General features: G+C 33.2%; 1 protein-coding gene across 2 annotated transcripts in view; it reads left to right on the top strand.

The window, feature by feature from the left end:
• Window positions 1-26,082, top strand: part of LOC114328744 (tyrosine-protein phosphatase non-receptor type 13-like) — a 1,179,517-nt gene that overhangs the window by 1,120,476 nt on the left and 32,959 nt on the right. For both annotated transcript variants that reach the window (XM_050656417.1, XM_050656421.1), the window contains one exon: window positions 1,192-1,365. In XM_050656417.1, coding sequence (XP_050512374.1) covers window positions 1,192-1,365 — 174 coding nt within the window. The remainder of the gene's footprint in view (window positions 1-1,191; window positions 1,366-26,082) is intronic.

The following is a 26,082-nucleotide window of genomic DNA, read 5'->3' as shown; positions in this document are numbered from 1 at the left end:
AAAAATATCTTAATTAATGGAGTAGAGCATCATGTTGCTAGAGTAGTAATCCGTTGGCATCCAATGTAAGCCAAATTATTTTACAAATTTCACTATGTAGTGAACATACATCTTAACCAGTATTTGGCATTGTGGCTATTTAGCAAGGACAGAGAGTAAGTAATCTTAACCACACTTTTCAATTTTTAACATTCAAAATTTCACCCTTTTCAATTTTATTAAGTGAGATTACTTACTTTTAGGTTTACTGATGATGGACTGATAGGTCCGAAAACGTTATGAACGTAATCCGTTTGGATTTTTAAAATTTTTTAGAATTTTTATTAAATATACCAACTACACTAGGGAGTTTTACTTCATGTTAAATTTGTTTAACTTAATGGTATACAGCCAACCTTCGGGTATTATCCCGTATTATTTTTATTTTTTAATTTACAATGATTAATGCGGTGTTAAAATACCGGTAAGTGCTTATCTTTAAAGCGGCTACTCGAATTGCTTAACCTTTAACTACCCGCGCATCAAGTATAACATAACTACACGCGTGGCGTACTTTATACGCCACAAGAAAATACACTTAAAAACAGCGGATTTGTTTTTTTTTTGAAAAAATACACTTAGTTGTTTGTTATAAACCTTATTCGGCATCAGTGAATACTTGGAGTTCCGTCTCAGTAAGCCAATTGGGATTTATAACCGGAATCATGGAATAACTGGATTCCATGATAAATAAAATTACTAATAAAAAAATTTTTGAAATGTGATTTTTTACAGGAGAAAAAGTAATGTTTATAAAGAAAAATGTATTTTGTGCCATAATGACTAAAAACAATAATTGAAATATGTACTTATATTACTACTTATATTAATATAATCCTGGCGTATATTGTCCACCACCGGAAACAAAAAATAATAAACTGTAAATTACGATCTTCCCAGAACGCCGATTATAACGAAAGTAGAACCAAATTGTAAAACACATTCCAGTGATAGGTTAGAGAGATAAACAAGGTCAAAAATTAAATTTTTAAATATATTTGCAGTAGAATTCTTATATCTGGCGTACAAAATACGCCAGCGCGTGTAGTTAAAGGTTAAACAATTATACCAAACATTATTACCGCCACTTTTTTGCGAATTCTGACCAAATTCCGTTTCTACTATACCATTCTACATTGAATTTCTTTCCAGGTGCGGTTCTTCCTGCCGACCCTTCGAGGATTTCGCGGCAACGAATCCCGGCATCTGTTGTATTTGCAACTAAGGAGGTCGATTATAGAACACCAATTGCCTTGTTCGTTTAAGCAAATTGTTGAACTTAATGGATTGGCGTTGCAGGCGGAATTCGGCAACTATAATACTCGGGTAAGTACATATCGGTTTCAACGCATTAACAACACATTCTCGGGATTCCCAGCTTTCTGATGTTCTTAACTTTAACGCTTTCCTAATGACGTCGCTAATGAGCGTGAATGAGTTGCTGTTATTTAGAGCGGCGGAAATATTTGGATGAAACGGCTCAATGAGCTAAAAACAGTATCTACACTGGGAAAAAACTGTTTGACAAGATGAAATTTTATGCATTGTGGTGTTTTAGAACTTTAAATATTTACTTTAATTTAACCGTGATTCCTAATGACAATTCGTTATCGATTCTGAACCACCTTCTGAAGCGCTCATTAAAATGATAAAATAAGTGATGCTTATTTATAGAATACGTATGTACATATAAAAAGAAATTAATAATAGGGCAGTCAATGAGTTGAATGTTCATCCTACTACATCTATTTACTTGATATTTTTCAATAAGTAGAGAATAGCTCAAGAAACAAAGTATACCCTATGTCGATGTACGCTTTTATCTTGGGGGTGGTTCCCACCCCTTCTCGGGGGTGTAACATTTTTTGCTTAAAATAACCACGGACGTGGCTAGAGAACCTAATTATAAGCAAAAACTGTTCAATATTTTTTTTGAAAACTCATTACTTTTTGAGTTACTCGTGGTTGAAAATTGGCAGTTTTCAATGAAAAATGACACCTTTTCGGGCGGTTTTTTGCGAATACCTTAAAACCTATGCATCTAACGAAAAAAACTATATAAAACATTTTTGTAGCTTATAAAAACAAAAAGATTCGTTCCTTCATATATCTTCTAGTTATAACACAAAAAGAGATATGGTAGGCGAGAAGAGTTTGTTTTTTTTTTTTGGTGCGTGCTGAATTCGGTGTATTCAACTTGAAATAAAAGAGAAACGGCCGATTTTAGTTGTATAATGCTACCAATACCTTTTGTAGTAATTGAAAAGACCTTTAAAATGAGCAACATTAAATGTCGATTACATTCAAAGTAAGCGAGATATGCTGCAAAAAAATTGATGACTAATGAAAAAAAAATGTGAAGTACATTTAACCCCTCATCTATCAGAATTTAAATGCATCGTTTTCCTTCTACAATACTTTTTATTATAGTGTTATTTCTATGTTCAAAAAGTTGAACGGGTTTAAAATGAATAGTTTAAAAAAAATAAGATCAAATTATGGAGCGCATTTTTAAATTTTCTTAAGAATCTTCCTTTTTCTCCATGTAACTCGAAAATGATAAGAGATACGAAAAAAAGTACCACACATGAATAAAAATTTTGTTTTGTGTTTCGTTATTGTTTCTCTTATCATTTTCAAGTAACATGTAGAAAAAGAAGATTTTTAAGGAAATCTAAAAATGCGCTCCATAAATTGATCTTATTTTTTTTTCAAAAACCATTCATTTTAAACCCGTCCAACTTTTTGAACCCGTCCATAATACTATAATAAAAGGTATTGTAGAAGTAAAATGATGCATTAAAATTCTGGTGGATGAGAGGTTAAATATACTTCTCATTTTTTCTTAAAATACATTAATCATCAATTTTTTTGCAGCATGTCTCGCTTAGTTTGAATGCAATATACCCTCCTTTAATATTTCTCATTTTAAAGATCTTTTTAAGCACTACAAAAGGTGTTGGTAACAGTATACATCTAAAATCGACCGTTTTTCTGTTATTTCAAGTTGAATACAACGATTTGAGCATGCACAAAAACAAACTATTGTCACCTATTCATAGCATATCTTTTTTTATATTATAACTACAAGATTTGTAAAGGAACTAGTCTCTTTGTTTTTTTATAAGCTACAAACTGTTTTATATAGTTTTTTAGTTAGACGCGTAGTTTTTAAGATATTTGCAAAAAACCGTTCGAAAAGGTGTTATGTTTCAATGAAAATGGCCAATTTTCAACCAAGAATAACTGAAAAAATGTTCAGTTTTCAAAAAGAATTTATAGACCAGTTTTTGCTTATAATTAAGTTCTCTAGCCACTTACGTGGTTATTTCAACCAAGAAATTTTCTACCCCCGAAAAGGGGTGGGAACCGCCCCCAAGATAAAAGCACACATCGGCGTAGGGTAGACTTGAATTAGGAGATAAGTAGAGGCTATTCCCAAACTTTAATTAAAATCCATGCAGTAGGATTTAATTCGGAGTTAATATCCTATTTTTGCTCCCATTGACTGGCGTATAATAAGACATTGAGTATTTAGACACAAAGAAAGACGTAGACAGAAACATATTGAAGAAGTTACAGACCAATGTAATAAATAAGATTACCGCGAGTGTACTTATAAGTTAGAGACTATATTATGAGCTACTTATAAGAGTAAGTTAGGCTGCATTCCGAAAAATGTAAGACGTTTTTCAAACAAATGTCTCATCATCATGTCTCTACAACCCATGGTGGGTCTTGGCCTGTTCCGGAATCAGCTTCCATTCCTGCATATCCTTCGCCTTGGTTTTCCAATTTCGCACTCCTAAAGGCGCATTTAAATCAAAGCGAACACGAACGAACGAACGAATTGGTTCATTAACTTTATTGTATTTGTACAGCGAATCGAGCACGACCTAACAGATTCGTTCGCATTCGCACATGTTCCAACCGATGTCGGTAAGTGAGCGAATCATCAAAGGAAATCGTTGTTCAATGTGGACAGTGGATAGACGATAGCGAACGAATTCGTTTAGAAGTACTGATTTAATTTATTTACAAACATTCGTTTGAGAGGGTTGTTTATTGTGTAGTTGTGAAAACATAATTTTGCAATATGGAATATGCCTATGAAACCCAAAATCGAAGCTATATAAAATAATAAACAGAAAAACTGATGCTTGTTTTAACATTTCTATAGGAATGGGTTGTGATGTCTCTGAACTAAAAAAATGAATTAGCTTCTGGCATCATTTAGACGAGAAAGACAAAAAGAGGGTTCGAAGTGGTTTGCTTTTAAAAGCCTAATGTTTTTATTGGATAAATTTCAACCCAGAAACACTAATGAGGTAACCAAATCAAATTAATTGCTAAAATTAATTAAACGCAAATTTATTTTGATACACCAATTTTACAATTTATTATTTGAACATAATATAGTCATAATATCAAGAGCAAGTAACTATTTCGAGGAAGAATTTTAAGAAAGCTGATTCTTTATTATGTTATTTTCTAAGCTCCCTCAAACAGCGTATAATTCCTGCTACCTGCTATTTTTGTAAGCTATTATTGTATTAAAATTTACCCAGCAAGAAAACGAAAATAAACTTAAACACAATGTGTGACTGGCACTGCCCCATTTTAAAAACATCTGCGGGCAATATACACTCCCGATCATCAACGAATGCGAACGTTCGCTTCAATGTAAATGGCCCTACTTTGTAGCGAACGAATGACCAAGCGAACACCTACGAATTCGTTCCTTCGTTCGTTCGTTCGTGTTTGTGCAATATGCACTCCCGATCATCAACGAATGCGAACGTTCGCTTCAATGTAAATGGCCCTACTTTGTAGCGAACGAATGACCAAGCGAACACCTACGAATTCGTTCCTTCGTTCGTTCGTTCGTGTTCGCTTTGATTTAAATGCGCCTTAACACTCGCAAGTCGTCTTCCACCTCGTCCTTACATACAAATGTCTAAGCCAATGTAAATCCCGCACTTCACTCTCGCCGAAGTCGATCGAGGTTAAACAAGTACGAGAGTGTAGACGGCCACCTTGTGTAAATTTGCCTCACTTCGTTCTACTTCCATTCTCTGTCGGTCTGGTCAAAGGGATCTTTGTCGGTATCGCACCGCTGTTTGTCGGTATCTCACTTCGAACGAGTGTGTAGAGGGGGTACTTCGGACTTCGGTCAACTTTGGCTAAATAACTTCGCCGAGAGTGTGGAGCCCGTTTAAAAAGCGATGCTTTCAAGTAGTGCATTCTACCAGTCTTCACATACGGAGCAGAATCCTGAACTCTCAAAAAACATCAGCGGAAAAATTGAGTAGGACACCACATAAAATGAAGAGATCAATGCTTGGAATAAGCTTGAGACGAGGAAGTTCGTAGACGAACCGAAGTGGAAGCCATTATCGAACGTATTACAAGACGAAACTGGATATGGACGAGACAGGTTGCAACGATGACAGACGACATGTGGACAGAAAATTGCTTGATTGAAGACCAATGGCAGACAAGCGAAGCCGTAGAAGACCCCCGACACCATGGACGGACGATAAGAATAAGAAGAATAAGAATTGGTACCAATTAGACAGCAGAGGCGCAGAACAGAAAAAGATGGAAATATCTGTAGGAAGGCTATGTTCATCAATGGACAAATAAGCGATGACTGTCTTCTTGACTGGCTTTACCACTCGGGGTGAGTTTTTTTCGCATTCACTATATCCCACCATCTTCTACAATATTGCGCTTCCATTTTCTATTGTTTTACGCAAATTCTAGGTAAATCGGCTTCAACATCATCCTTCCATCTTTTTCTTGGACGGCCGGATTTCTACCGTCTGATCTCTCAGGAAACACTGCCTTTAATACTATTTCTTCCTCTGATCTTACCACATAACCTGTCCATCTTATCCGATTAGCTTTTATATGTCTGACGATGTTTTCAGTACCATTCAGTTACCGATTCAGAATTGCGGCGCCTTCTCCACTCTTCTGTCAATTCATCTCTTTGCGGGCCAAATATCATTCTGAGAACCTTACGTTCAAATACCAGCAGCTTATTTATTTCCCGCTTACGTAGAGTCCATGTTTCACTTCCATATGAAGCGGTAAAAACCAAAAGGATCTGAGTGACATTTAAAAAAAAATGAGTTAAGCGCATATATCGAAAGTTAAAACTAAACATTACTTGCTGACAAAATGATCCAATTGATTTTTAAACGTTCTGCGCCGTCTCTTGGTAAGGGAAAAATTAGGTTTACAGATGTTCTCTTTTCACTAGTGGCAAAGTGATCCAAGCGCGCTTAGACCATTATGCCGCTGATTATTGTCAGTTTTTGTTGATTCTTATCCACGTTGTTTTTGCAAGTTTAGTATAGTTTTCCAGAACTTCCGAAAAGTTTTAAGTATATTCCATGGAACAAAATGATTTTCTCGACTTTGATTACTTTTATAGGCTCATGTGTGATCCAAAAAAAGATATGGAAAAGCGACCAATAAAACGGCGATAAATCGTGTGGTTTGAGTACAGACATGAAAACTTTTTATTCCTTGTGTTCCATACAACGAGGCATCCAAATAATTGCCTTGCTTTCCAATCTGAAAAGTGCTCATTACTTAACGTAGGTAGATCAAATTTATCTCTGGAAAATTTAAACCAACACCTGTATAGAGCCGTTTTGGAAATTCCATATGCTAAGTGGGAAAATCTTATTCAGCCGTTGCCTTTTATTCCTCCAGTTCATCATACTTTTTACCAAAATATGGCCCATCAACCCAAAAAGAAAAAAAAATGCAACAGAATGTAAGCCAACGACGACGACGGAAACTAAAATGGAGGAAAATATCTAAGAAGAAAATAATCATCTTGACATTTACACTGACTATGATAATTAATATTTTTTAGAATGTTTACTATTACAATAAAGTTTTCTTATTGGAAAATCATCGTTTTCTAAAAAAATCTAAAGAAAAAATAGAACCAAAGAGGTCTAAGTGACTTTTTTTTAAACAAACAAACAAGTATTAAACACTTAAATATATTACGCGTTTTTTTTTTCTTAAAAGCCCCATATGAAATATCTTTATAGAGTTTACAATAAGCAATTAACTTTAACATTGAATATCTCCAAACGAACATAACGGCACTTAGATCCTTTTGGTTCTTACCCCTTCATATGTAACAACTGGGCGAATAATTGACATGTACAGGTACAGTCTTAATTTAGATTTTCTTTTTAGCGGCTTAGGCCTTTATAATGTGATAGGGATTATAATACTCTATTCTCCGCAGCTATCTTTCCTGACCTTTTTCTATGTGGTTGTCATCTGTGATTATCGCCCACAGATATTTAAATTAAAATCTTTTACTACAAGGAAGTTGTGGTCATTAACAATTATGTTCTGCATAGCTCTCGGTCTTGGATTTTTGGTTTGGTCCCTAACATGTATTTCTCTTCAATTTTTCGAAGGTCCAGACTTCCTGTTTATTCCTCGAGTTGTAGAAATACCGTAACTATTATGATGAAGTGATATTTGATCGATATTTATTTTGTCACACATTCTTTTTCAGAATTGCGTTAGAGTTCCTTGTGTATTACTAGGTATTGCATTGAAAAAAAAACCCAACATAAAAATGTGTGAACTCTTCAAGTAGAAATCAAGCAATGACTATATAATCGAGAAAATAATATCTATACGAAAATAACAATAAACATGCACTAGGAAATAAACAAATCAAGAAACGTTGAATGTTACGAGAAGCAGTCCGGAATCATGATTTATAATGTATAAGCTTTGTAAATAATGATTTGGGATTTACAATGTATATACATTGTAAATAATCATGATTCGAGAGTGCTCCTCGTAACATTCAAGTGTCTTGGTTTGTTTATTACTAGTGCATCTTTATTGTGATTGTACTTATAGGTATCTACTATTTTAGGAGCATATGCATACTCTAAATCAGAGGTTCCCAAACTATTTTTTCTCGTAGACCCCTTTAAAAAATATACTGGTTTCGGTGGACCCCCTGCTGCTGCTATTTTTACCATACTTCCAATGAAAAACATTGGAGGGGGAGGGGGGGGTAAAAATAAGACATTGAAGGTCTTTTTCGTCTTCTTTTCTTTTCTCAAAATATCATTTTAAGCAATTTTACAGTGATTTGGAATCTATTAAAACAAATTTGCATTTTTTATCGTAAATTATCAATAATTGAAAAAATTGTGTTTTAATAAATATAAGGGTTATCCAAAATGTGATTATTAGGCATTATAACAAGTTTTTTGTTTTAAAACAAGTTGTTGATCAAACTTTAGCGTAGAAAACGATAAAATACTGTTTTTCCATTTTCCTCCATTCTCAAAATACATGTTCTCCTATTTGGCTGAAAATTTGCCCACACATAGCCAAAACACAGGACTTATGTGTATAATGGTTAAAAGAATTTGTATAGTTTTACAATACAGGAAAAGTTACATGCAATAAAGAGTCAAAATTATATAGTACAGTCGGGTTAGCATTTGATCTTGCATGCCGAGCTACCCAAGTAAGATTCTATTTTTCTAATCTTAAGGGGGTCAATAGTAGTGTAAATTTAAAATCTCGAATAAAGGACAACTGTTTTTGCTCAATATCTCCGCCATATTTAACGTTTCGACAACAAGTGTAAAAACTGAAGTTGTGGAAAATATGATTTCGTATAATTTATTCTATTATAAATTTTTTGTGCCGTCGATATTTTCCGAGTTATGGGAGAAAGAGTGACAGTTACAGCATAATTATTGAATTATCTCGTTTATTATTAGTTTTATAACAAAAATGTACCTATACAAAAATGGAGAGAATTAAATTTTATACAATTTTGATCTGTCTCATGTTTTTGCTAAAATCAATATTTCAGGTAGTACGTATGCGGTAAACGCGCGAGCATAAGCCCTGATTGATTTGATAGCAGTGGTTTTTGTTCAATATCTCCGCAATTCTCAACTTTTCGACAAAAATGGTAGGAATTGAAATTGATCCAAATAAATTGTGTTTACAATAATTATTATAATTTTCTTAACCATTTTTTTCGTATGGCGGATATTTTCCGAATTAATTGTACTTACCGTAGACGCCTACATATATTTTTGACTCTGATATTATTCCACGTATTTTTTTTTGTATTGTAAAACGATACAAATCCTTTTAACCACTTAAAGTCCTGTGTTTTGGCTATCTGTGGGCAAATTTTCATAGACCGGACTCTCAAAGGAGTTTCGTTTGAAAAAATTGCAGACCGGATTCTGACTTCTGAAATGTGTTGTTGTAACCCTGGACTTTAATTTCACAGATGTTGCCAGGCTGTACTGTGGTTCCCCCTCCCCCCACCCCACCCGCTCCAATACTTCATAATATTTTTTTTCAAAAATTTCTGCAGACTGTACAATAGCACCAGTAAAGTTAATTTTAAATTTGAATCGATCTCTTAAATATGACCTACATAACAAAAAATGAATCATAAAAATCGGTTCCTAATTGATGGAGTAATCGCGTAACAAACATAAAAAAATCATACAGATAAAGGCTTGTATTTGCGATGAAAAAAATAAAGATGCGATGAGATAAAAGCTTCTTTTATTGTTCAATCTCAAATTAATCCCTTAATTTGTAATCTCACATTTTTTCTTAACTTCCTAAACTTTTATAGTTTCACCGTGTATGATTGAAACATTGGGAAACATCGAGTAATATTTTAATAATTAGAGTCCATTCAACCTGCAAACTTAATAAAATGCCAAATAATATATTTTCCAATTGAACTTTACAAGTTTTGCAATAGCTTCCTTTAAACTGTAGTTGCAATCTTTCAACATGCAAAGACCGTAGTTCGGTTGTCATGCAAATTATTGACGAATTGTATATTTTGACGAGATTATAAATTAACCAAAGGGTCTATTTTGGGTTGCAGTCTAATTGAAATAGTTACCTCGTTAACAAGTGCGTAAGTCGTTGTTAGAAGTTACGCCGAGTGTAATTATTATCAGTAGCTGTCATTAAAGGCAGTCTATCATAGAAAGTTACCTGAACATCATATATAGTGTAATTACACGTAGCTGTCAATAAAACCATATTTTTTACTCCACACTCAAACATTTATTTACCATCGTCGATCGAGAAGAAGCATACAAAGGGGCATTACAAAACAATTCGATCCTTAGATCTACGTCGAATTGTCAATTTATTGAAGTCTATTAAAAAGACTATTGCCGGACTTACAGCCATTTTTTCATAAGAAGGTTCCTACTTACCCCCACCTCTTATTTGCCAAGGTAAAATTAAACTTGTGAAATCAAATATACGCAGAATTTTATGAAGAATACGATGATTGGATTTCCAGTGCCCTTTCATTAGGTAAATTTTGTAAAATTTTGATTTTTTAATTTTTGATATTCAATAACGCCATCTAGCGGTGAGCCTACAATTATGAAAATAATTTCCAGGCTTTTCCCGAGGCAACTTTTGATATAAATATTTTTTTCTCAAAGCTGTACTATAAACGGTTCCTGAGATATGGCCGAGAGCCGTTCTTATTGAAACACCCGGTACATAAAAGACATAAATAATAACTTATATGCATTAAGTTCACTTAATTTTATTAACTAGCGGGTTTTATTGGTTGAATTTGTCTGTCGATAATTAAGTTTCATGTCAGCTAACATATTTTAATATTTCAACAATTTTTTTTAATTTTGGACCCCGTTGGGGGGAATTTTCCCATTCCCCCCCCTCTTAGAGCCGCCACTGGTTCTCTCAAAAAATTGTAGTAAATCGTAATTGCAACAATTTCAGTCTGTATACTTTTTGTCGAAAAGTTGAAAATGGGGAAGATATTGAACAAAAACAATTGCTTTAAAATCAATCGGGTCTTACGCTCGAGCTGTTACCGCATACGTACTACCTTAAATCTTGATTTTATCAAAAAAATGAAGAAGATCGAAATTGTGCAAAATTTAATTCTCTTCAATTTTGTATAGGTTAAAATTTGTTGTAAAAGTAATAATAAACGAGATAATTCAATAAATCAATAATTATGCTTTAACTGTCACTGTTTTTCCCCATAACTCGGAAAATATTGACCGCACGAAAAAAATTATAATAAACGAAATTATATAAAATCATATTTTAAACAATTCCGGTTTATATATTTTTTGTCGAAAAGTTGAAAATGGCGGAGATATTGAGCAAAAACGGTTCTCGTTTAAAATCAAGATGGCGGCTAACGCAACGGTCAAATTCAGTTGAGATTTTAAATTTTTACTTCTATTGACCCCCCCTAAAGATCAGAAAAATAAAATTTGGGGCAGCTCCTAATGCAAGGTCAAATGGTATCCCGACTGGGCTACTAGGGAAGTGGGCGAGGCGCGCAAGGTCGGAACGGCAACGCACCGCGCATGCTCGTGGCAACAAGTATTTTCATACGGCTAAAGGTACCAATAACCCGTATCAAAACTCAAATCACGGTCTGCAATTTTTGCAAACGATTATCCGTTTCGAGCCTGCACTATCAGTCAAATCGAAAGACATGTGTTTTGGAAATGGAGGAAAATGTAAAAAACGGTATTTTAACGTTTTCTACACTAAAATTTGATCAAAAACTTGTCTTTAATCAAAATAACTTGTTATGATGCATTATAATAATATTTTTGGGTCATTACTCTTAAAATATTATTTTTTCCATTGATATTTTACAATAAGAAAATGCAAATTTGTTTAAATAAATACCAAATCGCTATAAAATTTTCGTGGACCCCCACTTGCAACTTGTGAACCCCCATTTTTATTTCACGCCAACGTAAACCCCCGTTGAATCCCTCGTGAACCCCTGGGGGTCCACCTGGACCACTTTGGGAATCACTGCTCTAAATCGTATTCTTCTATATTTTTTATCAGTTTTTACCCAATTAATCTATTTTTAAAAGCAAGGTATTTTAAAGGCAAACAGGAAATGCTACATTAAATTTTAAATTGAAATATACTGAAATAGCGGAATTGGAAAATCTCGTAATATTATAAAAATGGAAATACTCTTTGATAAAAATAAATTATCCTAGATTGATTTTCTTGTTTCAAATGTTTGAAAAACAATTTTTTGATTTTTTTATTATTTTGTTTTGTACAATAACCTTTCAAATTATATAGTTTTATAATCATATATCATTTTAATATACTATTTTTATTGTAGCATAGATAGTATAAGCTCATCACTGCAATAAAACCAGAATTTTAAAATAGACCTGGAGAGATATTACAAACTTATCACTGGTCTAGCCACATCCCGTGGCAGGTACATAAATACCATAAAATGCTGACAAATCGGTAAAGTTTGAAAAACAATTTTTTGATTTTTTTATTATTTTGTTTTGTACAATAACCTTTCAAATTATATAGTTTTATAATCATATATCATTTTAATATACTATTTTTATTGGGTACACGATAGTGTACCCACGATAGTAGCATAGATAGTAATAGTATAAGCTCATCACTGCAATAAAACCAGAATTTTAAAATAGACCTGGAGAGATATTACAAACTTATCACTGGTCTAGCCACATCCCGTGGCAGGTACATAAATACCATAAAATGCTGGCAAATCGCTAAAGTTTGCTAATCTGAACGAATAATCCAAATCCGGATGTATTAAGTACAAAAGTTAGCTGGTATTCCGGAATTCCACAAAATTGTATTAATACTTATCTTTAGACAATGAAGTCGACTTTAGTAAATAAAATAGTATACTATTCAACGAGCATGTATTCTACTCGTGTATACGAGTAGAATACTATACTTTTTCTATGACATTTTTAATTAGTAGAAAAATATAATTATCAACTACTAATATTATTTAAAATCGAAAGATTTTATTTTTCATAAGAAAACATATTTTACATAACTATGGCAACACTGTCAGAATCATATAAATGTCATTAGTGTCGTGGTATATAATGGCGGTGGCTTTTAAAAATAAGACATAGTTTAAGGCAATTACCTGAAAAAGAACGTTTGCTGCTAATAAAAATCTATTGTAAAATCAATAGTAAGTGAAACATAATTCATTGATATAAATTTCATATCCGTAAACCCTTTTACGGATTTAGTAAATGTTTTTGTTTACCTTTTAATAATGTCAATATTAAAATGTCAAATGTTGAAATTTAAAGGCTAAAAATATACTGATCCATGGTTACAGTTAAAAATCCTTTAAACAGTTTTCGAAGTTATTTGTTGATATAAATTACAATGAGTATTTTAATAAATAAAGTTTGATTAATTTTATTTGCTAATAATAAGTATATTCAAAGTGCCACGCACCACTTGAATCTAACTTCAGCCTGTGAATAATGACCCGTGAATAACTTCAGCCCGTGAGTAATAAACTATTACTCACGGGTAAAGTAATGGGTGTTATTATCTATTCAAAAATAGTGAATAATAAGAATATTATTAAACGGTCGTAGAAAAAGAGTTTCTACGACCGGAAAGAGTAAACGGAAAAAATGTTTGTTTATTTCTTGGACTATCATGGGCTATCCTCTAAGATAAGGGTGGGCAAAAGACGGCCCGCGGGCCGAATTTTCCCAGTACTGGGAAAAAACTCCACCAAAAAAATTGGCGGAAGACATTTTGAAAATGTCATTTTGGCCCGCGCTTGAAAGTATTTGGTCATCCCTGACTCTAAGCCTGTTACTATCAGATATGTTTATGGACCATCTACAAACAACGATTTCAGAATATCCCGTATTCAAACAGTTCTTAGATTGGCGGAGATACGTAGATGATATAATGGTATGTTTTACAGGAACTATCAGGCAACTTGACCAATTTTTATCATACAATAATTCATTCCATAGTAATATTGAATTTACAATAGAAGCGGAACAGAATCAGTCCATAAATTTTTTAGATTAAAAAATTACCAGACTGCCAAACAAACATAAGTTCTCCCTGTTTCATAAACCTAGGTACCCATCCTGATACAACCATACAAAATTCATCATCCCATCCTACACAACATAAATTAGCAGCCTATCATAGCATGTTACATAGATTGACAGAAATTCCCATGTCAAATAATAACTTCGAAATGGACTTGAACATCATTAAACAAATAACAATAAATAATGGGTACAACAAACGAACAATTAATAAAATTTTAAATCAAAAACTACATAAGAAAGCCCTTATCCTTCTATCACATATACAGGCAAGATATCAACAAAAATAGCTAAACGAAAGAAACGAACAATATAAGAAAGAAACGAACAATACCAGAAAAAAAACCATGAAATCCTTTATAAAAGGTATATTTGTTAAAATCCCTATACAGGGCTACATCATAAAACAAACAGAACTAGTTTTCAATCGGTTGAATCGATCATCATCAGTGTTTCCTAAAATGTGTACAACCTGATAAAATGATGAAAAGTATTTAAAATTTTGACTATGATTTTATAAAGTTATGGGTTGTACTCACTTGAATCAAACATGCTAACGACCAAAGTAAAAATGTTAGGGTAATACCCCTTTCACAGGGTAATACAGGTCGAGTGTTAAAAGTTGGTGTGAACACAAGTTGATTTGCTCTCTGGTGAAAAAAGTTGTTTTAGTACGGAAGTAAACATTGGTTTTTGGTGAAATTTTCACAAAGTGTGTGGTGAATTCAACATTTCAACTGTAAGTCATCTTTCTGTTAATTTGATGCACGTAAGAGAGGAGATTTGCAATAATATTATACAGAACAATATTTTTTTAAGTTACAAATACAACAAACATTGAATATAACAAAAACGTGTATAATTAAACATTAATGAATATTTAATTACTGAAAGCCATAAATAAATTAGCAAACAGAAGTACGGCCAAATATTCTGCGACGTTGCCGACGTGTGCAAAATATCTGAGACCTTACCAAAACGTAATTAAAAATAAGAAGATAATAATAATAATAATTACTATTAGACACAGGTTACATTTTCCTATTTTTTGTGTATATTATAAGCTTCAAGTGAACTAAAAATATATTTTTCTCGCATTATATTGATAAAGATTTTCAGTCTAGAAAACAAACAACAAGACAAATAGATGAACAACGAAGAAAATAAAAAAGAAGGAAAAAGACACAAACCGGAGCACGACAGCTCGATTGAAGAAGACAAAGAAGAGCAACATAAAAGCAAAAAAGCTCCAGACACGCGCATAAAAAAAGTAAGTACAATATTAACGGACATGGAGGAGATTAAGATATTGCTGAGCCAGATGAGGCAAGAAATTAAAGAAGATATCCTGGAAAGCAAAACAGAGATTAAAGATGAAATCAAGGATATGAAAAACGAACTGGAAGATATTAAGCAGAAGCTTAAGCAAAACAAAGCAGAAACAGAAAATTTAAAAAGAGAAGTAGAAAAAAAAGAACAAAAATGGGAGAAAGAAAACGAAGAACTCAAAAAAGCGTTAACACTCATGGAGAATAGATTAGAGAAGATCGATAAAGAAAAAATACGCAATAAATTAATCATAACAGGAATTCAGGTAGATCTGGAAGATGAAGTTAGACTAAGAGAAAACATACAAAAAATGATGGAAACAGAGCTGCAACTGAAAATAGAAGTTAAAAGTGCGTTTAAGATAGGATACAAGAAATGTATAATAGAAACGAAGAGCTGGGAAGACAAACAGAAAATACTGCAAGAAAAAGGTAAACTCAAATACACAAGAGACTGTAGAGAAATATACATAGATGCAGCGCTGACGTTCAAGGAAGCAAAGATACAAAAAGAAATCAGAGACATAGCAAAACAACAGAGAAGCAAAGGAGCAAAAGTAAAAATCAGATACCAGAAATTAGAAATAAATGACAAAGTGCTAAAATGGAATGCAAGAGAAAATAAACTTATAGAAATTGAAAATGTCCCAAAAAACTAGACAAAAGAGAATGGATTGATGAAAAGGAAACAGACAATGCAAACGAAGAGGTAAATGAGTCACGGTATATTCAAAATAATAAGAAAAGTACAAAAAAAAAGGAAGAGAATTAAAAAAATGACAAAAAAAATTGGAACATGGAACGTCAGGACACTGCTAGAAGAGGGAAAAATGGAAGAGCTAGCGACACAGTTGAAACAATACAATATAGATATTGCAGGAATTCAAGAAACCAGGTGGGGGGGACATGGAAAAATCGAAAAAGAAAATTATACAGTATGGTATACTGGAGAAGAAAAACAAGGATATGGAGGAACTGCTTTTATTGTGTTAGGAGAAATGAGGCATAAAGTTATGGAATTTAAACCCATAAGTCAAAGATTATCATACATAAGAGTAAACAGCAAACCGAACAAGTTGTCCATAATAAATGTCTATGCACCCACAGAAAACAGTGATGACTTAATAAAACAACAGTTCTATGAAACACTAGAAGAAAATGCCGAAAAAATTCTTTTGAGAAGATATATTAATTATTATAGGCGATTTCAACGCACAAATAGGTAAAGAAAAATGCTTTAGGGAGGTTGCAGGGGAAAACTCATTACATAGCACAACAAACAATAATGGAGAAAGATTATGTAATTTAGCAGCGGCATTAAACATGGACATAAGTAGCACGAGATATAAACACAAAAACATACACAAGATAACATGGATGAGACCAGGCAGTCTGGAGGGGAATCAAATAGACCATGTACTTATTAAAAAGTCACACAAACTGTCGATAAATGACGTGAGATCTCACAGAGGGGCAAACATCGATTCGGACCATATGCTAGTGATTGCAAAATGTAAAATAAAAACAACAAAGAATGAAAGACGAAAAGCACAGGGAAGATGGGACGTAGATAAATTGAAAGATAAAGGAGCAAAAAGAAGATTTGTAAAAGAAGTAAATGTAGAGATGCAGTTCAAGGAGGAACAAGAAATGGAGGAGCAGTGGAAAAAAATCAAACAAGGAATAAACACTGCAGCAGAGAAAGTAGTTGGAAAAATGCAAAAAGAAAGAAGAAACAATTGGTTTTACGAAGAGTGCAAACTAGCAGTGGACGAAAAGAATAAAACAAGATTGAAATGGCTAAGCACAGGTAAAGAAGAGGAACGAGAAAAATACCAAGATCAAAGGAAAAAGACAAAGAAATTGTTTAAATCAAAGAAAAATAAAAAAGTAGACGAAATTATGAACGAGATCGAAACAGAAAATAAGAGACACAATTCAAAACCACTGTACCAATACTTAAAGCTAGGTAGTAGAAAACGGACAGCTAATGTAGCCATAGAAGCAGAAACATGGCAGAAGTATTTCGAAGAAATGTATCAAGAAACGGATGTAGTAGAAGAAAGAGAAACAATAATGAACCCGGAACGAGGTGAAGAAGAAGAATTGACCTATACAGAAGTAAAAGATACAATATGCAAACTGAAAAACGGGAAAACAGCGGGAGACGACGGAATATGTGCAGAACTTATAAAATACGGGGGTGAAGCACTATACAGAAAGATTTATGAACTAATACAGAATATATGGAATAAGGAAACAATGCCCGAAGAATGGAAGAAAGGAATTATTGTGAAAATCCCAAAACAAGGAGACCACAGGATATGTAAAAACTACCGAGCAATTAATTTAATGAATGTAACATATAAAGTACTGACTGGTATAATTAGAGACAGACTAACAATATATTCTTGTTCTCATGATCATTTTTCAGTGCGTCACAGTTTTTCGATTTCTCTCTAATGCATTAAGTTAGATGAGACGGAAAAAGCGGTAGCTCCGTGATTAAACACAAAAATAATGCAGCATTACAATGGTTATATACATAAGATGTCTATTCCTAACCTACGTTTGATTCGTTGATATTTAGAATGCGCGTTTTTTCTAGCCAATCAAATACACGTATTACGAACATTTGACGAAAACTTCGTCCATTTTGGCCATTTTTTAGAAGTGTCAATGAGTCAAGTGACGGTTATTATTCAGGTCAGTATTTTGTGTACCTGTCATTTTGAAATTTCGAATTCGACTTCACTTGTGTTTCACAACGTCTTTGTGCATTATTTTGTGTTTTGGTTTAGAATTTAGTTCGTTAAAAGTTAGTCATTGACGTGAGGAGACTAGAGACATTCGAGATGTACCGAAGAGTGCTAAATATCTCATGAGTAGATAGAATAGCCAACGTGGAGGTAATGAGACTTACGCATAAGGAACGAGAACTAACAAATAAGAAGAAAACAGATATATGGGACATGTGATGAGAGATGTACAGGGTGTAACAAAAATACAGGTCATAAATTTATTCACATATTCTGGGACCAAAAATAGTTTGATTAAACCTAACTTACCTTAGTACAAATGTGCACATAAAAAAAGTTACAGCCCTTTAAAGTTACAAAATAAAAATCGATTTTTTTCAATATATCGAAATCTGTTAGAGATATTTTATTGAAAATGGACATGCAGCATTCTTATGGCAGTAGTATCTGAAAAAAAATTATAGTGAAACCTAGACACCACATAAAAATTTTATGGGGGTTTTGCTCCCTTAAATCCCCCCAAACTTTTGTGTACGTTCCAATTTAATTATTATTGTAGTACGATTAGTTAAACACAATGTTTAAAAAACTTTTTTGCCTCTTAGTGCTTTTTCGAAAAGTCGAGTTTTTATCGAGATATTTTGAATATTTGTTAAATTCACCACATATTTGTATGTGGTTAAGTACGATTATGGAGACTTGGTAATAATATGAAAATTTATGTATGATTTACACTTTTAGGTATATTTTGAACCGTATTAAAAAATAAGCTATATCTCGATAAAAGGTGCCTTATCAAAAAAATACAAAGACGCAAAAAAGTTTTAAAAATACTGTGTTTAACTAATGGTATCCCAGTAATAGTTTAATTGGAACGTACACAAACATTTGGGGGGTTTAAAGGAACAAAACCCCCATAAAATTTTATGTAAACATATTAAAAAAGAAGCCGCAACTCGATAAAAACTGCCTTATCGAAAAAATGCTAAGAGCTAAAAAAGTTTTAAAAACATTGAATTTAATTAATGGTACCACAATAATAATTTAATTGGAACGTACACAAAAGTTTGGGGGGATTTAAGGGAGCAAAACCCCCATAAAATTTTTATGGGGTGTCTAAGTTTCACTATAATTTTTTTTTTCAGATACTACTGCCATAAGAATGCTGCATGTCCATTTTCAATAAAATATTTCTAACACATTTCGATATATTGAAAACAATCGATTTTCATTTTGTAACTTCAAAGGGCTGTAACTTTTTTTATGTGCATATTTGAACTAAGGTAAGTTAGGTTCATTCGAACTATTTTTGGTCCCAGAATATGTGATTTAATTTATGACCTGTATTTTTGTTACACCCTGTATATCTAATACTCCAGGTCATTATGCAAGAAAAAGATCCATAGTAAGGAGACGTAACTCATGGCTGAAGAACCTTAGGAACTGGTTTGGATGTAATAACAATGAATTATTTAGAGCCGCTGTTTCAGAAATAAAGATCTCTCTGATGATTGCTAACTTTTGAAGCGGAGACAACACCTAGAGAAGAAGATAAAAACACAGTGTATGGATAGTTTTGTGTCATTTTTTAATGTTTCCATATTTATAAATTTAATTAACAATATTGTTTACTTTTTAATTCTATTCCCCTTTATAAAAAATACCTACATGTTAACATATTGTGTAAAAATCAAATCTACTAAATTACTAATTCCACAAGCTTTTCACCTATGGCTAAGTACGATTGTGGCATCTGTCAGATTCGTCAATAATTACATGAAATAAGTCTCGACACAGCCAATACAGTATATGACGTCATAATTAATGACGCACTGAAAAATGATCATGAGAACAAGAATACACAGAACAAAGCATAGGAGACTACCAGTACGGTTTCAGAAAAGGAAGATCCACGATAGATGCTATCCATACACTAAAACAAGCGATAGAGAAAACATACGAGTACGACGGAGAAGCACATATACTTTTTCTAGACTTTAAACAGGCTTTTGACAAACTAAGTAGAAGAAAAATGATCCAAGACTTACAAGAGAGCAAAATACCAAATAAAATTATAAGAATGATAGAAATGACAATGCGAGATTCCCAAGCAACAATAGACACCGGAAGAGAGAGAACAGAAATAATAAAAATTAAAAATGGAGTAAGACAAGGAGATGCGCTCTCAACTGTACTATTTATTCTATCATTAGATAAGATAATAAAAAAGTTGTCAAACGCAGGAACTATAAATAAAAATACAGTACAAATAATTGGATATGCGGACGATATAACCATAGTAGCAACAGATAAAAAGGCATTAAAGAAAACCTTTCAAGAAATAGAAAACGAATCCAAACTAAGAGGACTGGAAATAAATGAAAATAAAACAAAATACATGAATGTAAGTAAAAAAAAGAAGACGCAACTGACAGAAATGACAATAGACGCACACAGCTTCGAAGAGGTTGAAACATTCAAATATTTGGGAGTATTAGTCAACAGAAGAAATGAAAGTGTAGATATGAAAAGAAAAATTCAAGCAGGAAACAAAGCATTCTACAGAAATAAAAAAATTTTCAAAGATAAGAAGATAAGCCGAAATACAAAAATGAAAATCTACAAAACGACCATAAGACCAATAGTGCTATATGCTTTGGAGACATTCACATTAACAGCAAGAGAAGAAGAGCAGCTGAAAGTTTTTGAGAGAAAAATTATGAGAAAAATTCTGGGACCAAAGAGGGAAAACGAAGAGGATGCAAGGCAATGGATGAACCACGAAATACAAGAATGGATGGGTCAAGAGAACATAGTAAGAGCAACAAAAGCACAGAGAATTAGATGGTATGGACACATAATGAGAAGAGAGAAGAACAATCCGTTAAGAGTTATAACCGAATGGATACCACCAGGTACAAGAACCAGAGGCAGGCCTAAACTCAGATGGAGACAACAAGTGGAAGAAGACTTAAGAAGTATGGAAATTAGAAATATAGGAAGCAAAATCAGAGAGAGAGAAGAATGGAGAAAGGTAGTGGAAACAGCGAAGTCACACCAGCAATTGTAAAACCAAAGTCAGAATGGGATGATCCCCCACAAAAAGGATCTTCAAGTGAAAACAGCTTCAGCTTCCTCGGGAGCGTACAGCTTGTATATATATATATATATATATATATATATATATATATATATATATATATATATATATATATATATATATATATATATATATAATACCCCTTTAAAATTAATCCGTCATAGGAACATATAAAAATGATGTGACTTTACACATGGATGTATAGAATATCCAATGTTTCACGCTCGAGGTACCATTGAGCTAAATTTGACTTGTTCACATCATGGCTGTGTAGAAGCAAGTAACTTTGATAGCGGAAATCCTGAATGGTGACATGACAGAAATGACAGTTCCACAAGAAGTTAACATTTCCCTGATGGTTTTGTTTTATTTATTGTAAAGTTTGTTAAATTATTAACAATAAAAACAGTCGCTCACACTATGGCAAATGATCTGTTTAAATGAAAATGAACTTGATGTAAAAGTTAGAATATTTGTAATGAAAGAGATAGGCAAACCACATTACACGTTGAACGAAAACTTAATAAACGTTATCAAGCCCTATTATGTGGACATCTAGGGCTTAGAAAAGCAATTTTATGTTGATATCAAGTTATCGATTTTATTCGAATGGTTGGAAGTTGCCATAGTATGTGAAAGTACCAAATTTTTTTTGAACAATACCAGCTTTCAGAACTAACAGCAACTTAGGCAAATACAGTTTTAAAAATAAAAGCCAAAAGAGAAAGCAATTACAGAGTGATGTATACAAACTGACATGCGATCTGTCCAAAACTTACATCGGTCAAATTGCAGAACCTCTGACAAACGCGTAGCAGAACACAAAAGGGCTTTCAATAATAGAAAAACAGATTCTACGTACGCACTTCAGCTTCCAGATCATAATCATTATTTTACTGAACAGTATCAAATTCTCAGTATGGAGAAGAACATGGATTATCAATAAACATCAAGAAAACTAAATTTATGAGGATATCAAAAACCCAAAATAATGATGAAAGCCTCACGATTAAAGGTAAAACTTTAGAACAAATTGAAGACTACAACTATCTTGGCACAATAATTAATCACACAAACGATTACCCCAAAGGAATCAAAGTTCGAATAGAGAACGCAAGAACAAACTTCAATAAAATAAGAAAGATACTTTGTGCAAGAGAACTGAAATTGGACTTGAGAGTTAGGCTGACAATGTGTTAAATTTTCTCGACTCTGCTATACGGGATAGAAGCATGGACACAACGCGTCGACTACTAAAAAGTTGGAAGCATTTGAACTGTGGGTATATAGAAGAATCGTGAAGATATCATGGACCGAGCATATAACAAACAGCGAGGTCATGAGAAGAGTCAACAAAAGACTGGAATATTGGAAACCATCAAGACACGAAAGCTGCAATACCTGGGGCATGTTATGCGTAATGAGAGATACAAAATACTTCAATTAATTATACAAGGGAAAATCCAGGACAAGAGGAGTGTAGGAAGGAGAAGAATCTCATGGTTGCGTAACTTGAGGGAATGGTACGGATGCACATCAACCGAACTATTCAGAGCAGCAGCATCTAAGATCAGAATAGCCATGATGATTGCCAACCTCCGTCGCGGATATGGCACGTAAAGAAGAAGATTAAATTCTTCATATTCAAAAAAAGGCCTTAAGCTATTTTTATTAGAATCTATGGAAATTAATAAATAATAAATTAATTAATAAAAAATACAGATATAATTCTGAATGCCGAATTTGAGACAAACAGCTCACCACTCCTCAACCTGTTCAGTTAGAGACTTTAAAGTGTAGAAGCATTGTAAAAACCCATTACTGAGAAAGGTACTCTGCCGAAAGAGCTGTAGCGACATTAATTTTTAATAAATTTTGTAGAAATATTGAAAACAACAGGTTTCAGTGTTTTGTTGTTAGATATTACTTTGAGTTGCTTTAAGTAGAAGTACACTATCAAATAATATATTACATGTTGTTCTAAAGCTATTTCCTTCTGGCATTTTTATAATTAACTATTTAGATGGGAAATAAGCGACAATTAACCTGAAAAATAGTACATTGTTTACCGGGTAGGAAAAGCTTAACATTCCTGGACGACTGTGAAGATTGCTAAGTCGAGGCGCAAGCCGAGACTTAGCAACACAGAGTCCAGGAATGTGGCTTTTCCTACGAGGTAAACATACTATTTTTCCGCAAATCGTTTAAAATTCGACAGATATTGATTGATTTAAAAAAAACGCGATAATTTTATTCCCAAATAAATGGTGCTTTGAAATTCCTAATAAAATTACTTGGGTTACTATGGAAACGTATTGAGGTTGAATTATCATTTATGTAGAACACTAACAACTGTACGGAAATATCATTTCCTTACAGTAAGGAAATGACATTTCCTTACAGTAAGGAAGTCCTGACTTTTTCTTCAAGAAATTTTGACAGAAATGTCAAAATTTCCTGGCGATTTGCGGAAAAATAATTTTATTAACGTTTCGACGCCCAAATTGGATAAAAATATATAGTATGGTTAGTGTGACCAACTTCAATTCAGTCGAATCCGGGACAAGGTTGAAAAAAAATTTCTGAAATCCGGGACTTTTCAATGAAAATCGGGCCATTGTTTTTTTCAGGAGACGATAATTAAAATACTTCTTCTTCTTCTCGTTGTCCTTATGCCCAATAAGAGCGTCACCTATCTATCTTTTACCCATTTCTTCCACACCTTCCAGTCTCCTGCCATTTCCTTCATCTGTTGCACTGTTTTCCCTCTCTTGGTCCCAATTTCCTGGATTTTTTCCATACGCCCCTTTCTAGATCTGCCCCTTCTTCTTTTCCCCAGTATGTTCGCATCTGTCACCTTCTTTACTAGTCTGTTCTCATTCATTCTAGTTATATTAGTACATTCTAGTTATACGTCCAAATCAATTTTTCTCTCTATTGGTTCCTGTCTTAGAACTTTTCTGATGTTTTCGTTTCCTTCCCTGTCCAGCTTCATGTTTCCAGCTATTCTTCTCAGCTGCTTCATTTCTGCTGCATTTATGGCACTTTCATGTCTTTTATATGTAACCCAGGTCTCGCTTGCATATAGAAGAGGTATTACTGAGATTGTATTATATACATATATTTTTGTTTCCTGGCTGATTTCCCTTTTTCTCAGTATCGTATTAAGAATTGCATAATAGATTCTCGTAGCTTTCTTTGTCCTATTTGCAATTTCTACGTCTAGCTTTCCATCGTTCGATAAAAATTAAAATTAAATTAAAATACAGAAACAAAAAAAAGTGCACCGTTTTAGTTTTCGTAAAACTATAATACCACGATATAAAATGCATGTGTTTTGGATGTGATATTAGTATTACACTCTAGAAATTGTCGACTTTTTTCGTCCCACCAATTCAATTAGATGTGAATTCTTAGAAGAATAACGTACTCCAAATTTCAAAATAGAATTTTACCAAAACGTTGAAAATTCGGATGACCCGGAAGACTTGTGCGGGACGCCGGGACATGACTTTGTATTTCGGGCCATGTCCCGGATTTTTCGGACTAGTTGGTCACACTAAGTATGGTATAGTTAGACCCAAACCCAGACATCAAAAGTGAAAGTTATCCTTCAACACCAAATTGTTCTATATGGTCCACATAATGTTCAGAAAAAAGTCACACCATTTTGAGCGTCGGGTTTGGGGGGAGAGGGGGGAGAAATCTGCAAATTCGTAGTTTTTTAAGTTTTTCGTCAATATTTCTAAACTAATCCCTATTCCACGAACATACGCCTGTTTTGGATTACTTCGACAACGAATATTTTATTGTGCAAAATAAGAAGAACGAAAGTAAATTGCAAATTACATTGTTGTTTATTGGAATAATTATTAGCGCCATTTACTTTCGTACTTCTTATGTTGTACAGTAAAATATTCGTTGTCGAAGTAATCCAAAACAGGCGTATGTTCGTGGAATGGCCCATAAGCGGTTTATGCATAACCCTTCTAAAATGAACGGTTCCAAAGTTACGCAGGTAGTACAGTATAATTGGCCCAAAAAAAGGCCTAACCCAGACATCCAAAGTAAAAGTTTTCCTTCAACACCAAATTGTTCTATATGGTCCACATATTGTTCAGTAAAAAGTTACACCATTTTGAGCGTCCGGTTTGGGGGGGGGGAGATGGGGGAGAAGTCGGTAAATTAGTAGTTTTTTATGTTTTTCGTCAATATTTCTAAAACTATGCTTTAGCTTAAGGAATGTTCTATAGAAAAATGTTTTACATAAAATTTAAAACAAAAAAGGTTTTATACATATTGTTATAAAATCAACGGTTCCAGAGTTACGGAGGGTGAAAAGTGGAGGTTTTCGATACTTTTTATATTTACCGATTTCTCCCCCCTCTCCTCCCCCAAACCCGACGCTCAAAATGGTGTGACTTTTTTCTGAACATTATGTGGACCATATAGAACAATTTGGTGTTGGAGGATAACTTTCACTTTGGATGTCTGGGTTATGCCATCTTTTGGATCAACTATAACTATACTATACTAATATTACATTTTTGGATTTCTGATTAAGTTTTTAAATGCACTTTGTCGCTTATACGTATTAGGGGAGTGAATATAGATTTTCACTTCGGAAAAAATCAAACAAGATAGAACTTTTTGTAATTTCATTAAAAAATGTTTAATAAACAACATAGCAACAAGTTCTACTCGAGAAATGGGTGCTTCATTTTTTATTCAACAAATTAACTGCGAAATTAAATGTTTTTTTAAAAAACTTCAAAAATATAATTTTTAGAAAAAAACTGACTTGACCATTGAAAAATTTAGAAAATTTTACAAAAAAAAACCTTATATAAAAATTTGTTGAAAATTAAATCTGTAGCTTTTATAATATT

This window comes from Diabrotica virgifera, chromosome 1, assembly GCF_917563875.1.
Source record: "Diabrotica virgifera virgifera chromosome 1, PGI_DIABVI_V3a".
Taxonomy (NCBI): Eukaryota; Metazoa; Arthropoda; class Insecta; order Coleoptera; family Chrysomelidae; genus Diabrotica; species Diabrotica virgifera.
The sequence above is the reverse complement of the archived record's forward strand: the minus strand, read 5'-3'. Positions and strand labels throughout refer to the sequence as shown.